At 37.0% G+C, this 24,133-nt stretch overlaps 1 protein-coding gene across 1 annotated transcript in view; it reads right to left on the bottom strand.

Annotated features, from left to right (window-relative positions):
- Positions 1 to 2,706: 2,706 nt before the first annotated feature.
- TTC39C (tetratricopeptide repeat domain 39C) overlaps positions 2,707 to 24,133 on the bottom strand; it is a 37,560-nt gene continuing 16,133 nt past the window's right edge. The window contains exons 5-14 of the mRNA XM_055703556.1: positions 23,709 to 24,063; positions 22,198 to 22,366; positions 14,901 to 14,994; positions 13,962 to 14,069; positions 13,327 to 13,436; positions 12,502 to 12,625; positions 10,018 to 10,115; positions 8,986 to 9,090; positions 5,989 to 6,027; positions 2,707 to 5,322 (exon numbers count right to left, since the gene is read on the bottom strand). Of these exons, the coding sequence (XP_055559531.1) occupies positions 5,233 to 5,322; positions 5,989 to 6,027; positions 8,986 to 9,090; positions 10,018 to 10,115; positions 12,502 to 12,625; positions 13,327 to 13,436; positions 13,962 to 14,069; positions 14,901 to 14,994; positions 22,198 to 22,366; positions 23,709 to 24,063 (1,292 nt within the window). The 3' untranslated portion in view covers positions 2,707 to 5,232. The remainder of the gene's footprint in view (positions 5,323 to 5,988; positions 6,028 to 8,985; positions 9,091 to 10,017; positions 10,116 to 12,501; positions 12,626 to 13,326; positions 13,437 to 13,961; positions 14,070 to 14,900; positions 14,995 to 22,197; positions 22,367 to 23,708; positions 24,064 to 24,133) is intronic.

Below are 24,133 nucleotides of genomic sequence, written 5' to 3' on the forward strand. Positions count from 1 at the left end.
CCATCTAGAGTAAATCCATCATACCAAGCGTACCAGTTACTCCATACGTTAGTTACCCTTTGGCCCCAAGCTGAAGAGCTTTTCAGCCTAACAGCAGTTTGCCCAATTGAAGGTAACTACCTTGTCCTACCATCCTTTGCCCCATCTGCAGAAGTAACAGCTTCCAGACAACATTAAAGTCTTAAGAAGGTAAGAGATTGGACTGAAGTTCAGCATATCAAGGTCCCAGATGAGCCTTATTTTTCTGCCAAAAAAAAAAATCCACTTCATTGAATCATTAGAGTTCACAACAGGTTAATGAAACATACTGGTTGGGGGCATGTGGGGTGTGTTCAGTTTTAATTTTTTTAACTTGCAATCTCTTTCAAAGCTTCAGCTAAACAGGCAGGAGGACTTGCATTTTTTGCAAGCACCATCTTTGTGTTTCTACCTGCCAATTCAGTAGAATTCCAAGTAGGGCTTTTTGCATTCATCTGCATGAAAACCTTCTTGCTTTTCCTACCAAAGGTACAATACACTGGTTTTATTTAAGGTATCTTCACACATATCTGACTCTTGTCTTTACCTTTGTTGGGGCCTTTGCTACAAGTGGGGAGAAGTGTATGCCCCAGCAGTACAATTATCTTTTTTGCAATACAGTAAACAAATTGCTTTTAGTGAAAGACTAGGAGGTGTTTGTTAAGTAATGGTTTTGCTCGGCAAAGCCTGATAATCTCTCTCCCCCCTCAACTATTCAATTCAAACTAGCTTTTTTTCCTTCTCTTAACCCCTTTACCTGGGAACCCTTCTGGGCATCTCCTATAGATAAACACAGCTTGCCAAAAAACAACTGAAAAACACTGAGGACCAGCCAGTTCTGCGGAGCTTAGCAGATTACTTGATTGGAATGTCTTGGAAGAAGTCCCATCAAAAGGTAAAGAGCATTTTCAAAAAAGTAGCAATGAAAATACGAGGGCTAGCTAACAGTAAGGCAACTGAACATGAACTCCCCGTGGTAAAACACACTGGCGGTCAAAACACAGCAGCTAAATAGGTCATGAAAATTTATATACATAAAATTTGTAATACAGAATTGGGTAATTAATCGAGATTCTGAGCAGAAGCAGGGAGGCAATATGCAACTCTAACATGCACCTAACCTGTTAACCTATGTTGGGTTCAGTTTTGGGGTCCCAAACACACATAGAAGTGTGGTAAAAAACAGAAATAATTCAGTGTTTAACTCTGGAAAGCCTGCCTCAAGTTGAATTTCTTCCTGTCTCATAAGAGGCGGGGGTGGGGGTGGAGCAGGAGTATCATTTTGTGCCATCTAGCATCAGCACACTTTTATAACTGTTTAATTGAACAAGTTTTGAAGTTCAGGGAAAATACAGATCTGCAACACTGTGATAAAGTAAGCCTTTCGTAAAAGGACCCAATCTTTCTTCTAGTGTACCTTGTACACCAGCTAATTTCATACAGGAACTTGCTTTGGCATGAATTAGAAGTATTCTCTATAGATACAGATAACTGTGTAGAAACAGCAGGTTCTCATGCCTGTTGAATCTTGGTCTAGAATACCGTATTTTCATTGTTCTTTGGTCAAAATGAACCAGAACTAGAGCTTGCCTGTATATTTCCATCTTCTGTAAGTCTGCTTGTCCAGATAAAAGTAGATTGTGAAGCAGTATTTTTCTACCTCTCCTCGGAAGAGTACAGATGCAAGACAGTATCGTATAAGCAACTACTCAAACTGTAATTAGCACAAAACCAACTCCCTGTGCTGCCTTTTTTCCTAAACTCCTAATTTATATAAAAATTTGTCATACAGTTCCTTCAGGATGAAGGATCAGTCAATATACCTGTAGTTCTTACTCCCAAATTTCAGTGAAGTCTACCACTTGTGTTCTAGGATGCCTGCTGAGCCAAAGATAAGCGTGCCAGTCAGATGCCACTGGCTGCCCAACTGCCTTAGAAGACAGTCAAGTATAAATTTACTTCTTAACCTTCGCTTTAATAATGCTTGTTTGGGATTGCGTAATTTTTCAGGAAAGGTATTGCTACCACTGTTAGTATTTTGTAATGATGACTGGAAAGGGAATGTCCTTTATAGGCTACCCTGCTCTCACTCCACTGACAGGTTCAACCAGCACTCTCACAACACCATGTATAGCTCTACCTGTATCAAGCTAACGCTTCCCCCTGTTCAAACTTCAAACAGTTACAGAGCTGTTTTTAAATGTGAGTATGATCAACTGCTGGAAAGACACCTACATTGTTGTAAACTGAAGAGGAATTCAATACAACATTTGGGAATTTTATTTAAGAATAAAGCATAACTAGAATATGAAACAAGCATTCGCAGTCTGAGAAGAAATTAAAGTGCTTGCTTTAGAGTAAATGATAAACATTTTTCAAAAGTGTAAGAATACAACAAATACAACTGTGTGTGGTTCTTTTTCTTTAATGAAGGACAAGTAAATTTGATGTCTTAAAAACATCTTAAACCTTGTTCACTCTATGGTTAATTTCAGCATGACACATGTAACTCACTTTCTAAACCAGGAGACTGTAATTATACTGGAAGAACAAAACCTGAGGTAATTGCTGACTAGAAAAACTTGGTTACAGAGTCACTTGACATCCCAGAAGTTCTCCCAGTACTTAGTATCATCTTGCTCGAGGCCACCAATTTAAAGACAAATTTGAGGAGCAAGGGAACAAAACTCATGTCCACATTTCTTTTAATTTTACTCAGAAATATAAAAGTGCAAGTTCTGTAAATTAACAACATTTACAGTACATCACAATAAATATGCCACCTTGTGACATCTAAAAATTCTAGTTATTTGAAATGAGTCATATTGAGATAGAAACTGCATCAACGTCAACAAAAATACCTGACCCAGTAAAGATAATCTTAACATATTAACTAGCAAGATGCATATTCCATTATTGCTATTAGACCATGCCTCCGAGTTCCAAAGTATAAAAACTTACCAGTTTACAGAAAATACCGTTGAAATTTTTCTCTTCACAGGCACAATCTAACATAAAAAAATAATTTTGACATTTACAACGTAGGATATTCTCCTACGAGGGGAGGAAAAAAAAATACAGAAACAGATAGTGCTATTTCAGTGATAATTCACTAAATTCACAGAAAAGCTGCAATTTCCACAGAGTTAAACTGTTATATGAATATATAGTGTCTTTCCATACGCGCTCCTGGCCTGGTGAGAACAACAGGCCTTTTAGTAAATTTACTACAATTTGCTAGCTACCTTCAAGTATGTAGACCCTAGATATCCCAACACAAATCGCATGCAGGTGCTTTGTGTCCTGAACAGCCTAGTCTCACATTATATCTAAGCAGTGTGTTTGAAAGGAACTTTGTCAGTAACTACCATTTCTAGCTATTTACCCTAGAACGGACTGTCTCTCTGATTTGCAAAACATTAAAAGTCAGATAGGACGAAATAAGATCTCAAGTACATTAAAGCCCATTTTTAAAATCGTTATTTGAATTCTATGCAGTCACTATATACACAATACATTGTTTTCTAGTCAAAACTTAGTTGGATTGACCAAACAAGGTTGAACACTCATGACTCAATATTACTGTCAAAGTTGAATAAAAACCCCAGTGTACTACCTGTAACACACCTAGATTATAGAAAAATAAAACTGCTTTTTTAAGAGTTAAGTGTCTCTCCTCTCCTTCACAAACTGCAACAGAAGTGTTTAACTGCTCTAGGAATGCCTTTCATAGCAGGAATGGTGTATATTTCTAGAGAGAAATAGAAGTGTCTCAACCATTTCATTTGGCCTACCAAATAGGACATTACTTTGCTCCTCCATATCAGTCTTGCTTTAGATTCAACCTCAAAAGCAAATCAATGAAGGTTAGGTGTGGGCAAGGTCTAAAACTTTGGCAACATATTCTACAAATAGGTAAGGAAAAAAAAGTTTAAGCTAAGGAATTGTTTAAGGCAACCTGACCAAAGTAAAGATAAGGCTTTTAGATAACTATTTCAAGGATATCGAGTTTTCTTAGCTTTGCAAAGTAACAAATTCAACTAACTTTCTGGTCAGATTTCCATTCATAAGCTTCTTTAAAAAAATATTTACCTTCCTAGAATATGATATTACCTGAATGTAGGAGATACTACATATTACAGGCAAAAGTAATAAAAAGAACTATAGATGAACACACTGATGGCCAAGTATTAACAATTATATGGTCATGATAAAAGTTTTAAGCTCTCCGAGGTATTTCAGTATTTTAACACCACAGGTTTGGAATACCATATAGAGACTTAGGATACCATAGTTATGGTAGAACCACCAAAGCAGATTTTTGGTTTTGTCTTTTGTTTGGTTGTTTTTTTAAAGTATTTTTAAAGGTCACTGCAATGAAGATGCGGCAGCTTGAATGAAAAATATGAAAATCACGGTATCTGGCTTAAGTATTTTAACATAATATTCAGGATATTAAGAGCAGAAAAAAGAACTGCCCACACTATAACTGCATGTCAAAGTTAAGTATTTGCTGGAATGTACCAGAAGCAGAGAATGTACCTAAATATTGACATAATTTATATGACAGGTAGGAGTTGGGTTGGGAGGGAAGGAATGAAAAATGGAAGGAGATGTAAGGTTTAAAATTCACACAGCGGTCATCACAAAGTCACTGACATAAGCCACTATAATTTAGTAAGATTTGCTTTTTGTGGCTGAACAGTTTTCTTCCTCCTGTGCATTAGCCGATGTGCTCAAAGGAGGAAAAATAGAAGGAAAAAAAAAAAAAAGTGTTCTGACTGTTCCCACTTCAACATTTACACCAATTACTTTTATCGTATCATTCTAATCAAACCAGAAGCTCTCCCCTTGGCATATTTTAGATCTGGACCTATTTTAAAATTAAAAACCACACCTGCCACGATTGTTGAAGTAAATCATGTGTGCTTATTTAGGCTCACCCACAGACGTACATACAATTGCATTCAGCTTGGTTTAAACAAAATAAAAACTGAAGAGTTGAAAACACAAGGTCACTTAACCTTCCTGGTTGATTTACCTTTAGTTAAAACTGTAATCTTTCACTAAGCCATACCAACTCTGACCATACTAGGAAAGTGTCTCTGGCACAAGTGGTTTTCAGAAGAAAAGCTGGTCTTCCCAACAGCTTTTTCTTCTGCTTCATCTTAAAGTGCAGAAACTGTGGGAACGGATAACAAGACTTCCTGTCCGTCACTGTGGAACTACTTCCCTTAGAGAGGCTAAGGCTGCGTGTATGCGGACATGCAATCTGTTCTCAAAGTCATAGCCAGTAAATTCCTCCTGGGAAGAAAATAAAAGAAAAGGAAAAAAAAAATAAAGAAGGAAACCACGTAACCATTAGCCTCCTTCACTTTTCAACGTGATGATAATTTTACTACTCATGCTTAAGAAGTCACGTTACAAAAGAGACCGAAGGAAAGAGGTGAACTGGAGATTGGATGTTGCAATATCCCTACATAACCCCAAGTAACAGGATTATTACAGAAATTTCAAGTTGGTGAAGAGAACAGAAAGCTTCCATTTCCAACATGCTGTTTGGATCCCATGTAGTTAAACAGCACCTGGCAAGTTCTGCAAGACCAAAAGCTCTAGAAAATCCCAACGTGCCCAAGGCAGGAACCAGTTGGAAGAGGCAAGGAGGGGAGAGTTGTTATTTTCAAACTTTCTGTAGCCAAATCTTAATTGAAACACTTGGCAAGGCTCTAACAGTCCAGGAGAGGTCACTAGTGTGGGCTAAGTGCTATGACTAACCTAGAAATACATATCTACATAATATACATAAATGTGTATCATATACATTAATGTATATCTACATGACAGTGTTGTAGATTACAGGTGAGGGAAACCGACACTTAACTGTACTCCCACTGCCCCAAATCCCCCAAAACCACAACCTCTCAAATGCCCTCATCTGAAAGATAAATCTGAAAGTATCTTAGTTTTTACCTTGGCTTGGAGAAGTAAGGTTTTGCCTCTTGGCACAGTCTACAAAAAGACAAATATTGCATTAGAAATGCATTGCAGACATTGCAGAGAGTATCTAAACATATGGCCTGGTCAGTCCAGAATAGCATCTTTATCTTGAAAACAAGGTATCCAACAGACAAAACCCTTTCAAATTAGCAAACTAGAAATACTAATGAGGCACCTAAAAAAATGCAGTATTATGTATTTCTTGTCTTCTACAGAAAAGGAGAAATTACTGCTTTAAATGCACATTGCTATTGGTGATGGTGAGCTACAATCCATGAGGAAAGAAATGAAGCTACAGATAAATGACTAATTGAGTAATTTTTGTTTCTTACCAGAAGTTCAAGCCATTTATCTACAAAGTAAGTTACTAGATTTTAAACATTAAAAGTTGTTTCAGAAATCTCAATTTCAAACCCTTAAGGAAAATATATGTATTTGCAGATTAATATTTACTACCAAAAAGCTCATTTTTTTTTTTATCATGCAGTACCTTTTTATTTTAAGCCTTACAAATAAATAATCAACTGCCTGATAAGACAGAAAAATATGAATATATGTATTTATATTGGTTAAGTTACATTCAGTGTCTAAGAATTCTACAACAAAAAAAAACAACCTGTAAACTTCTTGACATAACCATATTCAAATCCTGAAGAACTTGATTAGAATTAAGTTTAAAACAACAAAGATGATTCAGATGACATGGTAAACCAAACACATAATGGTGAATAATGTCAAAGCAAAGTAAATTTAGTAACAGCATGGGGGGTTTTATACTAAAATGCATATTCATATCCGTATCTGTTACTCAGGTCTCCAGCATGCTCAGCCTCTCAGGCAGATGTGATTTGTAAAATCCTGTTCCCTTTTCTTTCTTAACAATTACAGAGCTCTCGCATGACACCTCAGCTAGGAAATGGAATTTTCTATAAAACAGCATCCACTCACCTGGAATTTTAGCTCTTGCTTTTCCCTATCCCATCCCCCTTTATTCAAGTCAAACATCATTTACCTCCCCATTGCCCAAGTGCCAGGACAGGGAGCTTCCTGCATGTCTTTAATGTACTAAGCACTACCACAGCTTCTCAGTACAGCCGCAAGCTGAGGCTTGCTCAGTCCTCAAACATCCAACACTAACCACATTCAGTTACCGTGTGCACATACTACATTTAAAGCAGCAGGGAGGAAGGAAAGACTGCTCCCACATTCTCAAAATCTTCAGATTACAAAAAGGCGTAGTGGGTAGCAAAGTTAAGAGACACGTGACATAATGAAATGTAAATATGAACATGGAAAAAAGGCAGCAGGAACATGGACTCAAACCTCCCTACCAGGCTTCAAGGCCCAGTTCCAAGTCACAGGGCAGCAGGGTTTTCAAAAAACAATTATTTTTAAAAGTGTTTTCTAGTTTTGTCCTTTGTCACAATAATAATTTCTCTTGAAAGATTTTCCTTTGCTTCCCTCTTTAAGGGGAAGGTTCAGCTCAGATTATTAAATCTGACAAGATCAAAACCAACTGAAAACAGAATCTTAAGAATACGGTATACTATCAGCCCAACTACTTTCTACACAACACCCAGTGATGTGGAGGTTCAAGTCATTACCCTGTAACCGCTTCCCCTACCTTGCAATCTAATTCAGGAAGCACCACGCAATGTGGCATAAACTCCAAGTAGTGGTATTACATGTCTGAGGAGGGAAACAGCACCAAGAGTGGTGCAGAAGTTGCCCTAGTTTAAGATTCTCTAGGCTCCCTAGGAGGCAGGGCACATACAAAGACCTGAACAATCAAAAGTATCATCAACCAAGCCATGCGGACAGTCTGAAAGCCAGGTGGTTTATTTTCATCTTCATCCTCAGTAACAAAAACTTCACTAGTCAGAGTGAAAGCCAAAACGCCAACAGAAGCAGCTTTAACAGAATTTAAATGACTGAAATCACTTTACTTATACATCCCCTACAATGAAACTGTATGATCGTATGTGTGCCCTCAGTCCAGCTAGGTTCCCAAAACGCAATGATGTGCAAGATTAGGAAAACACCAGTCTTAAAGCATGGGGATAAATAATCCCAAAGTAAAGACTTCTGAAAAACACCGTATCATTCCAAATAAAAGTTTGATCCCAAAAACATGGGAGCTATTTTAGGAAGGCATCAATTTCTATTTGGAGAGGATAAATACAGGTAAACTTTGAGCTTGAATAGCATCCAAGAGGAAATCAAATACATAAGGATCCTGGGCATTCACCACACTAAGTACCACCTGCAGACAACAAATCCCTACCTACCCAAGGCATTCTTGGCACGCCTCTGCTGCCACCAGCAGCAGGAACACTAAGGGAGGTGAAGAGGGAGAGAAGGCTTTGCGTCTGGAGGAGTAACAGAAGTATTGCCATACCCCAGTATTTCCATCTGCTGTTTCTATAAGGCACATGAGAAAATGCGCATCATGGCACAATCAGAGAGGTGAAAAGTCAAGTCTCTGGTGCTTTCTGCAGTAAAGTATTAAATAATAATCAAAACAATGTGGTGCTACACTCATCAAAATTCTTGCTTTACTGCTTCCTGTAGGTTTGCAGGCATGTTCATTGTACTGCTAGAGAAAGACACCACTAATGATCAGGAAGGTAACAACGGCCCTGAAGAATCCAAGACTCAGGCTCTGGTTTTTATGTAAAAATAAAACCCAGTAACAACAAAACAAGCCATTGCAGTGTTATCTAAGCTCCTCAGAATGTCCTTACAGCTCCCGGTATTGAAAAATTCAGACTGTCGCCTAACACACATTGTATGTCTTGGTTTAAAAAAAAAAACAACAAAGTAGTAACTTACTTTACAGCAGGTATAAACCGAATTTTTAAAACTTAACATACATTATTATCACCTATAAACTTTGATCCATTGTTTGTATAGTGGTATTTTGACTCCCCACCTTAATTTTAAGAGTTTAAAAATAGGCTATGCTATTACCTCTGGATTGTCTAACAAAAGACAGCCAAGTTCATAGCAAGCATATGGCTGGACGTATAAGTTGTTTTGACGACACATTTCATCTTTAGCAGCTCGCTGGAAGAACTATGAAAATTAAAGACAAAAAAAGAAAAGACTGCAGTAATACATCAAAATTGATGGTTTGATACTTCAAAAAAATCCAGAAGTACAATTCAACATTAAGCACTAGAAATCAGCCCACAGCTAAAATGAGAATACATTAACAGTTTCCATTGGTAGAGATTCTTTAAGCTAGGACCTAGCCATTTTTACCAAAACTACTGTATCAAGGCAAAATTACTTGTTTGGATTTTTTACCAAGTAAATATGTTGACCATTTCAAGAGTTTTCCAACTTCATATTGAAAAACGTATTAGATCTTAACATCAGAGATGAAGTACACAGATTACTTAAGATATGCTTGAGAAAAGACCAAAAAAAAAAAAGAAAAAGAGAAAAAAAGATGTAAAGCCAGCATCAGCTCCCTTGTTCCTTATTGGATTCTGTTTGAGGGAGGTGAAAAATAAAGTTGTGCCTACAGATTAAATCCTGGAGCAGTGGCAAAAGTGGCAAAATTATTCTTTGATAAACAAACCTCTCAGTATCTAATAGGTCTGGAGGTGAAGCAGCAAATCTATGCTTTCGAAAGGTCAGTCTCAGAGTTTTGGTTTTTTTTAGAAAGTTGAATTTTCTTTGTTGGACAAAGTAAATCCAGCAGAGCAAGAACTTGCCCGTTCATCTTCCCAGCTTCCCCTTAACTCTTGCTGCTACAAGCCACTTTAGCTGCCATGTTCATTCAACAGAGCCAATTACCTAGAACATAATGAAGACACGCTAAACCAGAAAATTTGAAAAGAACCTGACATACTCTGTTGGAATTAACAAAACAGAATGATAAATAGCACTGAAAACTAATGGCTTGCTTAACACTCTTACTCAACAATACTTACTGTTCAACAGAATAATTCATACAATAGGATTACTGGTGTAAATTATCATTTAACAACTTACCTGAACAGCATCTTCAGAATTCCCTAAGCATTTGTGTATGGCACCAAGAAGCAAATTCCTCAAACCAACAGCCGATGAATCATCCACATCCTGACAAGCTTAATGAAAAGATTCCAGTAAACAAACAAGGTGGATTGAAATCCTTCCTTATAAAAGAACTGTGGTCTATGGTGACTTTTAGTTTGATGATTAAATTTAACCAGAAAAAGGAGATGCTAGGAACATTAATATAAATCGAAGTAATTTGGTTTCTTTTAAATACAACCCATTTTATGTGAACCTCATCAAGTAATGTGTCACTCATGAGAACAATTCCTAACAGGAATGAATGGGCTGAAGTCAAAGGCAGTTGGTGCATTCTTCTCACGAGGAGAGGAGAATCCATTCCTCTACTGGTCTTTGAAATACACACTAAAAGGTAAAGTTAAGAAATAATCACCACCTCCTGCTGTTATGGGAAACTGGTTTGTCCCAGATACTGAAAGAAAAATATATAGTCCAAGTTACAAGGAGCACAGGGCAAGTAGTTCAGACAAAGCTGATTGTTCTGAACTGAAGCCAAGTCACAGACAAACAAAAATCTGTCCTGGACTTAACCCAGACTAGGGTATTTTGGCATCACGGTTCTCAGTGCTGAGAGGATAAAGCTTATTTGCCAGACCTTAGCTGGCCCACAATCCAGGGACAGACTGTGCCTAAGTTGACAGGTGCTCTGATTCCAGAAAGACCTGAATCACAATGCACATAACTGTCTCTAGATTTATCAGGCTCCATTTTGATCAAACTCATTAGCACCAGCTCTGTCCAATCAAGGCCAGTTCCATGACGAGCCATTTGCACCTGCCTGCATGGTCCCCTCCAGGAAGGCCAGGGCACAGGGAGACCTGCAGGGCTTTTTGTTGCTTCAGAAGGAGTTGAACTGCTGCACCTGGAGCAGCAGCTCCTTTAACTTCACATTCTGCCTCATCTCCTAAACCCTGCCAGATCTTAACTAGCTTTGCATTCAGAACACAGTTAATCCACAACCCAAATAAGCCGCCTATGAATAACTAAGAGTAGGCTGCATGAAGAATTTGGATGTTACACAACACATGAGGCTGTCAACTCTCACTTGTACTGCAAGTCTCAATTTACTTGGCATTTTACTTACAGAGATACATGTGGATACAAATTAATTGCTGTAAGTCAACTTCCAGCCCTGAGGAAGTCTGGAAACTTACCCCAGCAAATTACACTCCAAGTGTTCAAGAGAAGAGGAAGCGAATACATATAAAACTAAATCCTCTACCATCTCATCATTCTTGAAATACACATAAGGCACAGCAATAACACTCATGCAGAAAATTTTAAACCAGGGATCACTAATGCAGACACATCTGTCTGTGTCATACCTAGAAAAAGTCTATCTCTGAATTTCAATCTATACTGCTATTTCACAATGAAACATGAACCACTGATTAGAAGCTTATACAAGGAAGATCACAGCTTCTGAATGTACCAGGACTACATACTCTTTACAACCTCTAAAGCTTATTGTTCTGAAGGTAAATGACAGACAAAAAATTCCCAAAATTTATTTTTACATAAAGTAAATCTAATTTTAAAGTCTTCAGCATTATCTTTGGGACTAGAAAACTAAGGATGTGAATGTAACCCGCTATCAACACACAATTTAAATAGACAAATTATCTTAAAATAAAACCAGAACAAAATCCCACAACCAGTCCTAACTCTCAAGTTAAAGACTGGTGGTTTTCTAGCTTAACATAAAAATTGTGTAGTCCCCAAAATTTCACAATTACAGAAAAAGGGAAGTATCTCAGTGGCAGACATTTTTTATTACCTGCTAATTTAGAAAATAAACCAACTTGAAATTGTTTGCAGAATGCAAACAAGACTGATCACTTGGATGTCCTGAAAACAAGATAAACACTGCTAAAATAAACTTCATGTGACATACATCCAAAGACATCTGGAGTCTAAGAAAGAGGCAACTATAAAATGCTCCTTTCACCTCTAAGATGGTCCCACTGGTCAAGATAAACAGAACCTTTGTATGATAGATGACCTCACAAGCTACATATAGCCTCTTAGAAGAGAGCCGACATCCAGAAACGAACTGCTAGGTTTATTTTATTTTTTATTATTTTGTAGCTAGGTTTAAATGAGTTAAATTCTGCTTAGTGACTTTGGACAGTAACTATCATGCTAGTATTTCGTTTTAAACAATGGGCAAACGTAACTGGTTAAAAAGCGACCATACATAGCAGGCAGTTAAACTTCCAAAAACCTAGAAAAATGGTAAAAATAAAGCATTAAGCTGAATCTTAATGGGTCATATTTTTTTTGTTACTCAAACTGCTTTGCTATGACACATGCACGTAAGTTTAAATTTTCATGCTACAACAATCAGCTACTCTGTGCAACAGAAGAAAATTACACACCTCATTTACAAAAGTAAACAAATAAAGAATAATATTGTACCTTGGCTCATATGCTGTAAGTTTGAGAGGGAACAGTTTGGAAGGGCTTTCCATAAGTACAATACTTCAATGGATGCCAGGACACAGAGCTCTTTGGTCGGCATTTGTTTTCTAAATCTATCTGCCTGCAAGGTGGGGAGAAAGAGGGGAGATCTGTCATTGATCCCTTTATAGGGAACACAGTATTATTCACAAGTTATACCACAAACAGCAATTCTAACTGTTTCATGAAAGCATCCAACAATTTTATGAAAATAAAGTCAACAGTAACTGAGCTTGAAGATGTTAAGACTAAAAAGCAAAATCTTTCAATTAATTTAAAGGCTTATATATTGACCACAACCAATGCTTCCTTGTATGCAGTCTGATTTGTTTTACTGTATTTCACAATCCCAAGTACACACTGACTGGATGCTGAAATGGTAACATCTGCAAGATCATCAGTGGGAGATATTTCCTGGACAACTCCTAGCTTTCAAAACAACTAAGGCTTTGACAAACAAGACAAGATAAAAAGTAGTAAAAAAAGGCTAAGCTAGAAGGAAAATTACTAAAGCAACTACAATATAATGTATTTTTATCTTTAACAATTACTGTAGTTGTAAAGCAAACAGCTAATTCACATTTCCTTTGCTAGGTTCTTACAAGACATGACGCTATTGTTTTCCCATCTGAATCCATCCCACTAATTCTTATACACAGCAGAAATTCTTATACACAGCAGAAAACAGATACATCCTTCAAAAATAAATATTGGTAAAGAATTCAATAAAATTACCAAGTGTAATTATTGTACTGAAACAAGTCAGCCTGAGCTAAACCAAACCTTTTTCACTGAAAATTGTTCAATCTGATTGTTTTTTCTTTTGAAAAGCTTCTGAACTTCCTTAAACACATTCTGAGCACCACCGACATCACCAGTGGCTCCTTGACACACTGTAACAACACAGAAACAAAAATGTGTTAACACTACTGGGATATGAAACAGGAAGAATTAAGATTAGATACCATACAGTCACAGCAAAAAACACACTCACTTCCAGAAAGGATCCAGACCAGGGATTTGACAAAACATGCAAACTCCAACTCTCCCAAGTAACCTCTGTGATCATTAACAAGTCAATACTTCTTTTTCATACCCATTAAAGGAACTAGTATCACCCAACCTCTAAGGATTTATTTATTTAATCGTTGCAATACACTATTATATGACCTGTCACTACACAGGCAATCAGAACACATTGGGTGCAGGAGGGGAACATTCATGTACGTGTGCACACATGCAAGTGTACATTATATAAACAAAGGAAATTATCTAAGTGAACTCTGGCATAAAGCTGCATAAGCGGCAGGCAGTGTGGAAGGCACTATGTACACTACTAAGTTTCCAAAACCAAAACAGTGCCAAAACCTTACCACATCACCGATTTATCATTTATCTAATACAGTGAATATACTCACCTGCCGTTAAATAAGCATAGTAGCACTGGGACCACCTGGATTCATTTTTAAGCCTTTCAAAGGATTCAAACGCATCTTTGAAATTCATCTCTATCATGCTGCACCAACCTAAAAGCAAGACTAATTTAACTTCAGAGAAAGCACGGTAATTCAAATTTGGTGTCAACATTACTGAAACAGAGTCTGTTATGAGAGCTGGAGCTAGTTTAACAACAGTAACTGGAAAACTTAAAAATAAAACAAATTGATGACATACATTTAAAGCCTGATTTAAATTCACTGGGAAATGTTGAATTATAAGAATCCATACAAAATAATGAATCTACTTCAAACCAACAACAAATCTATACAGACACTAAAAGCTCTTTTTTTATTATTTTTAAATAATACCATATTTTTGTCAGAGGCTGAAACTTACAAAGGTACTACTTTCTCCCTTATTCTTCCCCACTGTGACAAGATCCCTTAAGGAGTCACATTTAAAGCTTGACGCAAAGTATCTTCTCCAATATAAAGGCTCGTACGCAAATTAAGAACATACAGCCTATATCGCGACTCATAGATATAGGTCCTGCAAACTGTGAAACAGACCTATTAGGTTTTGGCACAGAAATGGTGATTCCACAGACAAATTCAGATTAATTAATTCCTCATTTTTAATAATATTCTGTAGGTGAACAGTTTGCCCTTGATTCTGCAGTCTGCTCTCTGATTTTGTATCACCTTATATCTGCATAAAACAAAAACCTGTTGAATTCTACTTGCCCAAACAAGACAACAGGATTATCACCATAGCCCATCCAAGACAAAAGGCTAGTATTCTAAACCCTTTTTTAAAATCCTAATTTAAAAAAACCAAACACAACACACTTTGTTCACTGAAGTTGCTAGTCTAAACTTGAAAGTGAGCTATTTATAGATTAAACATATCCAACTTACCTATTTCGTATAAGCAGACATGTTGAATCTCCCTTTGGTCTGTTGCAAGTTCCAAAGCGGTATGAAATGAGGTCAAGGCACTATTGATTTGACACTAAGAAATGTGAGAGAAGAAAAAAAAAAAAAAATATTCAGATGCCCGAAATCTGTATTTTTTTGGATAATTTGATTTCGATAAAGAGAACATTCAGACTTTTGTTAACAGGTATTTAAAATAACTATATGGTTAAAAAAAAATAAATGAAGTGTCTTACAGATTGCACCTCTGGTTTCATTAGATGAAGGAGGCACAACATCCCACCGAGAGGAAAACCTCAAAATTCATTTCAGACTCCAGATTATTTTAAATGAGCTAAAATCCACCATAAAGCTAACCGTTTGAAGAAGAGCTAATACTAATTCAATATACCAGCTCTATATTGCAATTCCTTTGGCCAGCTTCTTTCCTCCCAGCTTTCTTGACCTGATCACTTCTGAATGGAAATATGGGCAAATTATGAGAACGCCTTTATTTACGACAACAAACAAGCATCTTAAAGAGGTCCCATGGTGGACTTTTTTCCATGTATTTCATATTCATGATACGAAACACAAAAGAAAAGCTGACCTATAAGAGGCAAGGAAAGTAAAAATCACCAATACAAAGCAACTCAATATTTAAATGAAACTCCAGACAATGCAAAGCATTTGCTTTGTAAAGTATTAACAATCAGTTCTACCATGTACAAGAGTAAAAATTAAAAACATATGGTAAGAAACTTGCACTCTAAAAGTCATATTAAAAGAGAAATGTAGGACACCAGTTCAAAAAAGGAGGGAAGGGGATAGTAGAGGAGTTTAATAACGTAGTAATGATCAGCAATAACTTACAGCCAGTTCAGAATCTCTCTCAACCTTAAAAATCACTGGCTGCATTCCTTCTATTTTCTATTAAGTCCTAACCTAAATTAATTGTGTTTGTGCAGTAAGCTTTTGAATAATCTCATTTCTACTCTTAATGACCATTCCACCTTTAAAAGTCTTATTTTTAGTATCTGCCAATAAAGTTTAACTTTATGCACAATAAAGATATCTTTAATATTTAATTTTATTTTTAACTATTTCACCTTCTTCCACATCCCTCAGTAACAACTTTAAGCAAAATTTAAACTTTTAAGTTGATAGAGAATTCATAAATGCTGCATGACATGAAAGAAGACATATAAGGAAAAAAAAAAATTTTAATAAACTCATTACCAACAGCTTAGCAAAAAGAGGCTGACTGTTTTATAAAAACTTGAACGATAGCTCTTTTGACTACCTTAATTACCAGTTTCTGCAGTCTAGCATGGGACTTCTCCGTAACACTCATCACAAAGAGGGGGATGCAAATCAACATTTAATTAGTTTTATACAGACACACTATATATCCCAATATGACCTATACCCACTTCATTAGTGTTCCTATATTTATTTTCACATACAATTGCGTTGATACAACAGAAGAATCTTTAAGTAAAAGAAACCCTTGTAAACGCAAATCTGTCATCTACGCAACCGTAACTGAATTAAAAAAATCCTGCAGAAATCTGCAGCGTTGTATCTTAAAACCACACAGCGCTCTAAACTGATTTTGTTAGATCTTTCTTGTCTCACCAGGGAGAACTTTCACTTGCTAAGTAACAATTGATCTGTAAATCATATATATTGCATCAAGACAGCGCAAATGCCAGCAAAGGGATCCACTGCTGTACCAATATAAACACTGTACACTTAGAAAATAGAACAGCAATTAGACTAAGATGCTTGTTGGCATAGCAGAAGCATATACTACACAGAAAGACAGGGGAGTTGTATTTGCCCTTAAAGTTACCAGGGAGCCTCCAGCAACATACACCTTGTTTACTTTTGAAGCAGCACATTCTCTATACTACACATTACTCAGCTGATGCTGCGTCACCCCAACATGACTTCCTAGAAAGCAATGAGCCCAGTCTTACAGAAAAAATAAAATCAGGTAACATCAGCTTAGAACTTTATCTTTGAGCTAGGAAGTTTAGAAATGCAGTAAACCGATTTTCTGAGGAAAACGCAAAAAAAAAAAAGATCTAAATATTTAGTCCTCTGTGAAGATACTTTGCCTTCTAAAAACCTAAAAACAATATGAAAATATAAATCACTTATTTGTAGGACATGTTATTCCACGCAATGACTAATGGCAATTACATCACTGCCTGCAATGCCATACACCAGCCTGGGGCCCCACATGAAATACTGACCACCTAGCAATACACAAGATCAGTTAGGTGAATAGTCAATCTTCTATAATCCATTTCTCTAATTGTCTAGATCTCTCAAACGTTTTAATATCTGCCTTAAGTTTAAGCACTAAGTTCAGTAAAGTATGTTTCTGAGACATTCCTTAATAATTGTAGTTTCAATCATGTCCAGGGATTGCGACAACATGCTAAAACATGATTTTCTACTCTTAGCGTTAACTCTTAAAATAAATTATTATCCATTTACTCTTTCAAAGAAGAAACAAACTATCAAGTCCCAAGAGTCTGCAAGTGTTACTTCATGGCTGTCACCTGAAATTGATGTTTTTGAGATTTCAAAAAAATATATACACACACACACTTGTAATTCCTTCAACAGGCATCACTCATGTCTCTCTTGGACACAATACAAAGACAAAAAAAAAGATTAATTCATAAAGTGTTTACTATACAGACCTACATAACCATGAAGAAGATTATTGAAGCTAATGCGAAAATCACAATCTTACATTTCTTGACTTCAGATTAAAAACAAAGACACAGTGATTCACCGACTATGCATCTACAGAGCTTCCTGAGCTAAGGCAGTTTCCTGAGCCAACGCACCTCTGCAGAGCTCTTCTGAAATCTCAGGACACTTTCCCTCTCCCAGGACCTCTCTATTCTTGATCAGCACCATGAATTTGTAAAGCTTTTGAGTCATCATGCTCGTAATTAAGAGGAACACAGCAAACAATATCTAAAAGGGGACAATTTACACTGGAGGACACTGTAGCGGAATTTCAAAGCCTGTATTTTCTATTCCTTAATACCCCCTGCCACCAATTTTCCCTAGACATGCCACAAAATCAAAACATATTAAAACTAGGTTTCTGTATTTTATAGCCTAGAACAAGTAACTAGAGGAACCAACAGACCTCCTGAAAAATAAACCTTGACATTATGCAAGCCCTGAAAATTTCTTAAGACATTATTATGACTTCATTCCAGAAAATTCATTTAAGACTTTTCAATGCTTATTACTACTCTTGCCCTCAGGCTACTTTTGCATGCCATACCCTCCCACCTCTAAATAAGGATACCACTGATACCAAGATGTCTACAAAAGGTAACTAAAAAAGCAAGAGTACTTGTAAGTATTACATTTAAGCCTGCAATAACACTGCATATTTTCACCAGCCCGCACATCAAACACACTGTAGCACACCTGCTTTGCCTGTCAGCTGGAGTATTTGGTACTTTTTCCTTCACTCTTAACATGCACCTATACCAACTGAACTCTATAGATCAAGCCTTAAGTTTTTGTCCCAGCCCCAGAGATTTCTTGTCATTTATGTATACATACCCAGAGTCCGCTCTCCATTCCAAAAGAGAAGCAACCCTGCCCAGTTCACAATTTTGTCAAACACTATTTTGGCTTTATACCCTTACCACTCTCCATATGAAGCTATCTATTTAACTATTTCTAAGTGGGGTGATTTGTACTATTTAAAAAAGCAGGTGGAATTTTTTAAAAAGTGTTACTGATTAGGAAAACCAGAAAAAAGAGAAAGCAAAATTGCAAGCTGAAAAGCAGAAATATCTAAGATTTAGACCACCACCTTTTACTCTACCTTCTACCATGCTACGACTGTGCCTACCTTTCACTACTGGCCATGATACCACACTCCAACACTTTAAGTAACAGTTTCAAAGTAAATTGTTATTAACTAACAATTACTAGACTGGGTTTCAGACCAGTGGGTTTCAGCAGCTATTATACTGATTATATTTTTTAAGTACCCTTTAGGCATGAGTATAAAACATTATTCTCACTTGGGTTTAGTAGCTTTAACTTACTTGAAACATCATTACCAGCTTTAGTGGAAAGTATTTCAAAGATAGAAATAGACATTCACATAGAAGTACCTGCGAGGCTGGAATATGTACCACACAATCCTAAGTCAAGCACAGCAATAGCTATGCCCATAAAAACAGCCAAGTGAATTAAACAGAAGTCAGGAAAACCACTACTTTCAATACGCAGTCTCTTAACCACCTCTTTGGGGGAGGAGGGGGGGCACGTTTGATCAGCCTACCAGTGCAATCTTTAACTTTCTGGTGCACTTTCGTTCCAGCTTTCCCAGATCATCCTCCTCTCCTTTCCCCTAACTCATTCATTTCAATAGTCTCCAAACACTTTCAGACTTCATTTCTCAAAAAAATGTGAATCTGGGAAAAAAGTTGAAAAATAATTTGGTCCACATTTAGAGTACCTGTTAAGGCTGCCACTTAGAAAACCAGTCTGTTAAGGCTTTTATTGACTAATACTCATACATGCTTTTTGGTGCACGAAGCATTATGCAGTTACATGTTCTTCATTTGCCTTTCACAGCACTGTCACTATGAAATCTTCCTTTCTCCTCAACTACCATCTCCTTGGCAATTTTCTCTTTTGTCAGATCTGTGTCTCACTGTCCAGTCTTGCATTAACTGCTTCTGTCTTTTGAAGTGTTCCCCTTCCTCTAGTGTCCATGGCTGAATTATGCTTCTTAATGTTTCTTTTCTCCATAGAAAAAAACCATACACACATAGCATACAGGTGTATGCAGACTTGCTAACAGAAGCTGAATATACCATCAGCTCAGCTGAAACATACCCAAAACATATGCAGGAACAAAGGCTATAAAAGAAATCCAATGGACTGAGTGCTAGTAGGCTCCAATACAAAACCTACACTGACCATTACTGATCCGAACTTCCACAAGCTCTTCTGTGTAACAATGTCTAAGCTGCCTTTCATCTATGTACAATTAAATGTTATCACAGAACTGTTAGAAGATAAGACATTGAAGACTATAAAATCTATAAGCTTCAGCACAAGGTACCCTTTTAAGTGGATATAGGTTAAAGCACGACTTCCCAATTTCATTAAACCATCTGAAAATAATATTCTCATGTCTGGTGGAAGGAATTTAAACTTACCTGTGTATTAACAATTTCAAGGAAGACCATTTAAACATTCCCCAGACTTTGCAAGTGCTCTCCTCACCCACCTTGGAGATGAGGTTGACATTTAGATTATAAATTAATATGTTGAGTCATAGAGTACGTATGCACTTCTGGTTCAGAACGGACAACGGACGCTCTAAGACCCATGCCCGGATTTGAGACATGTAACCACAAGTGTAGTGGCAGTGGCATGGGGAGCTGCACTGGATTTCTGCACACCAGTCACATATCTGCCTTTACTATGATGCCAACAACATTTGAATAAATGAAGCCTGTAAATCCATAAGAGTCTACAGAAGAGCCAGACACATTTAACCAAAGCATTTAGACACAGCAAAGCCTCAGTGATATGGTACCACTTAAAGCAATGACGGCAGGGGAAAGAGGCTGCTGAATGGAAAAAGGTTCATGCAAACAAATACCTGAATAGCAAAGGAACATTGTAATTCCTGTTAGTAATCAATAAGCTTTCTGCTGACTAAAGTTCCAGCTACGCAGCATAACACACAGGATTTTGCCTGCCTAAGCTAACTAACTTTGTTAATATGGCCACACTGTCTCGCACACAAACTATTTCACTTGGAGTTAAACTTCGGTATCTATATACGACATCTTTTAATGCACAAATACTACAAGACAACGTGTTAAGAACTCTCCTTTGAAACATAATGGTACTCCAGAAATGGACTGACTACACAAAACTGACATTCATCCCAAACCTATCCTCTGTGTTTACACATAGGAACATATACTGTTTATTGACAACTTATGTTTACGCTTTTGTCCTAGCTTGCCCTGCAAGTCAGAAGAAAGCAGTTGAATTTTATTCTTCATTACACTAAACGTGGGGGGGGATGACATTCTGGTAGTCAACATATTTACCTTTTTAACTGCACTTGCATTCATTGTGCAGCTATTCCTAGCAAATCTGATTTTTACCGTAAGAATGGAATGTGCATATACTTGAACAAAGACCATTAAAATCTTTCCTACTTGGAAAACAGCAGTACTTCTCAAAGACTGACAGCTTGCCTGTGCCAGTGGAATTCCCCAAATGCACTCTTCTTTCAGAAAGACAGTAAAAAAAAAAAAAAAAAAAGAGAGAAACAACATCCAAAGCCCATGCAAGAATATACCTGCAAAATCTAATAGGCCACTGAAGCCTGTGGCTTTGTTCTATTATTGTTGCTACTTCCCTTAAAATATTAAGCTGTATTTGAGAGGTAATTGCAAATGCTAGCAAACAGCAACCACCAAATATTAAAATCTGGATTAGCTCTTTTCATTATGATGCTGAGATGAAGAGTTTGAACATTCTGGGTTTGTGCTTTTGTGTTGGATTTTCTTGTTAATCTAATTGCTCTGGAAATATTCTGGTCTGATGAAAGCAGCAGGTAGGAGTTGAATAGTTTCAAGTACTCGCCACCATCTTGTATTATCAGAGATTCTTAAAGAAGTACTCAGCCAAAACTCATGAAGCTGCTGCAGTGTTTGAATAACACTCTGCAACAGCATTCACAAACACATTTTCAGTGAATACATTTCTGCTTGGGTCAGAGCTCACCCTTAGCAACAGAAAACATCCTGGTTTGACCTCTTAAAAGCAAAAGCAGTTATTTGAGGGAAATCATTGCAGAGAATTAGCTGTATATGAATAATATATAAAATGAAAAGAGGAAGATAAATGCTATGTACTCAGCAGATAACACTCAGATTTTAGCTTGACAAGCAAAACTGAAATAGCTATTTATACCACAAGAAACTCGTGAGTGGCCAAAAGCACTTCCTTTTAGCATAGAGTTACAAATGTATCAAGTAACTGAAAAAGAATTTCCAAGTGCCATTAATTCAGATAGAAGTAGTGGATGAGCAGATTTGTCCTGAACTTGAAACTGGGAAGGAGTTAATCCTTTCTTCTTATCTTCCCATGTAACTATATTCTCACTCACAATTTGCTGAAGCTTGCACAGTTTATTCACATCAGAAAAACATAAAATAACAAAAGGTGGGGAAGAGAAATCTGTCAAAAGGAAGAAAACATGCAATACCTCTAATCGCTGTATCCTTCCCTTGAAGAACATAAACAGAGAAGAATTTGGATAAGCAGATTCTTTTTTTGCAAGAATTTCTTTTGCCTCTTTCAATCCTGCCTTGTTATCGCTGCCATCAAGGGCAAAAAAGGGACGAACAACTGTGTGGTACCACAAAAGAGCTAATCTAAAAGAAACATAAGAGTAAAAAGGATTACAGCTCGTAAACAGAGACTGAAGGATAACATCCTACACAGGCAAGTTTTTTAAATTACTCTGACAGACAAAGAAAGATATTAATCTTTTCTTAAACAACCTGGCTTTAAAACAAACAACAATGCTATTGCTATACAGCAACGTACTCCTAAACTGCACCTGAACATACAATTCAGTGCACATGACCCAAAGGTAAGGTAACAATCAAGCTCAAAGCATCAAAGCAGTTCGGCCTTTAGAACTCTAGATTTCAGAAAATAAAAACCCGACAGGAAGACTCTGAAAACAAATTGTTCATTGCGGGGAGGGACGGGGACGACTGACGACACACAGGACATGACACACAATATGACAGAGGGATGACCCAAAAAACAAAACTAAACACACATCAGCAGACACACTTGAAATCAGTATCAAAAAGAAACACATCCAGTGTTCAGGAGAACAGACATCTATATGACCTGCATCACTCCTGGAAACAAAGGCAGAGCACAAAGATTTCCAAGACCATTTGAAGGAGGAAACACCTCCAAAAATACCATTTTTCTTCCCCAGAAAGGAGAAAAACCCCAAATCAACAGGAACACTTAATCTTAACCTTTCTTAACCCATCAGAAATCTGATTCTTCTCCTCAAACAGAAGAGACTTTAGCTCTCCTGTCAATGTTTCAAAAATGACATCTGATGGTACCTGCAGTAGGTCCAGTAATAAAAGCACTGATTTGTAGATAATGGGATAATAAACCCATTTATGAAGGCAGTTTAAATTAGGTCTGGCTAACCCTTCGCCTCATAAGACCACCTGAATGCAGTACAAAGGCTTGGGGAAAAGGCTACACAAAAAATACTCTTCCAAAAAGACTCATTTTACTCAGATGCTAAAACTAAAAATACACAGGAAGAGATATTTGGCTGTTAGTAAGGATAAACAGCTAAGTGAGATCAATGACTCATACAACACGGTATGCTCTCTATACCAGAGACTATAACTCAGGTAAATCTACTCAGCCTTCAAGGAGTGCTTTTATTTATTCTGCTGGCATATAAATTAATAGACATCACAATAACAGGTACTGAAGAATACAGTGAAGAGCAAACCTCGAATACATGTAAATAACTAACAGCAGAGATACCTCATACACTCCGAAGTGATGAATTTACTAAAACATGGCATGTTAAACAACAAACTACAAGTTTATTTTACCTGCTGTTGTTTCCTTTAAAGCAACATGACTTTTTGGTTTTGACTTTTTTCCAGTTACTTATTTTTAGTATTAAATTATCTACCAAAGCATTTCAATATAGCTACTCACGTAGCTAAAGGGGCCTTCATGTCCTTACTTTCACTTGCATACATCAGTGAAGAAAGCCCCTGTAGGCGGTCTCCAGGAAAACCCAGCAGGTTGATGATTTTGAGCAGGTTTGGGGGCACCATGGATATGCAAAGATGAAAAAGTCCATATCCAAAGCTAACAGCACCTTTCAGTCTGTTTAGCGAATCCTCCGTTACACCTTCTGCAGCAATATGATTATCATTTGCAGCATCAGAAGTCAAGGATTCCTGAGTTGTTTTCTTCTGATATATTTCCTGAAGTGTATTAATGTCCATATAGCACTTATTGTAAATTTTCCAGGCTTTTCGGAGTATCCACCCACCTTTTATGTATGCTAAAAATCAAGGAAAAAAGTGTTTCAAGGACATATTTCAGAAGTAGAACATACTAAGTAGCGAATGCTA

The sequence above is a fragment of the Falco cherrug genome, chromosome 3, assembly GCF_023634085.1.
Source record: "Falco cherrug isolate bFalChe1 chromosome 3, bFalChe1.pri, whole genome shotgun sequence".
NCBI lineage: Eukaryota > Metazoa > Chordata > Aves > Falconiformes > Falconidae > Falco > Falco cherrug.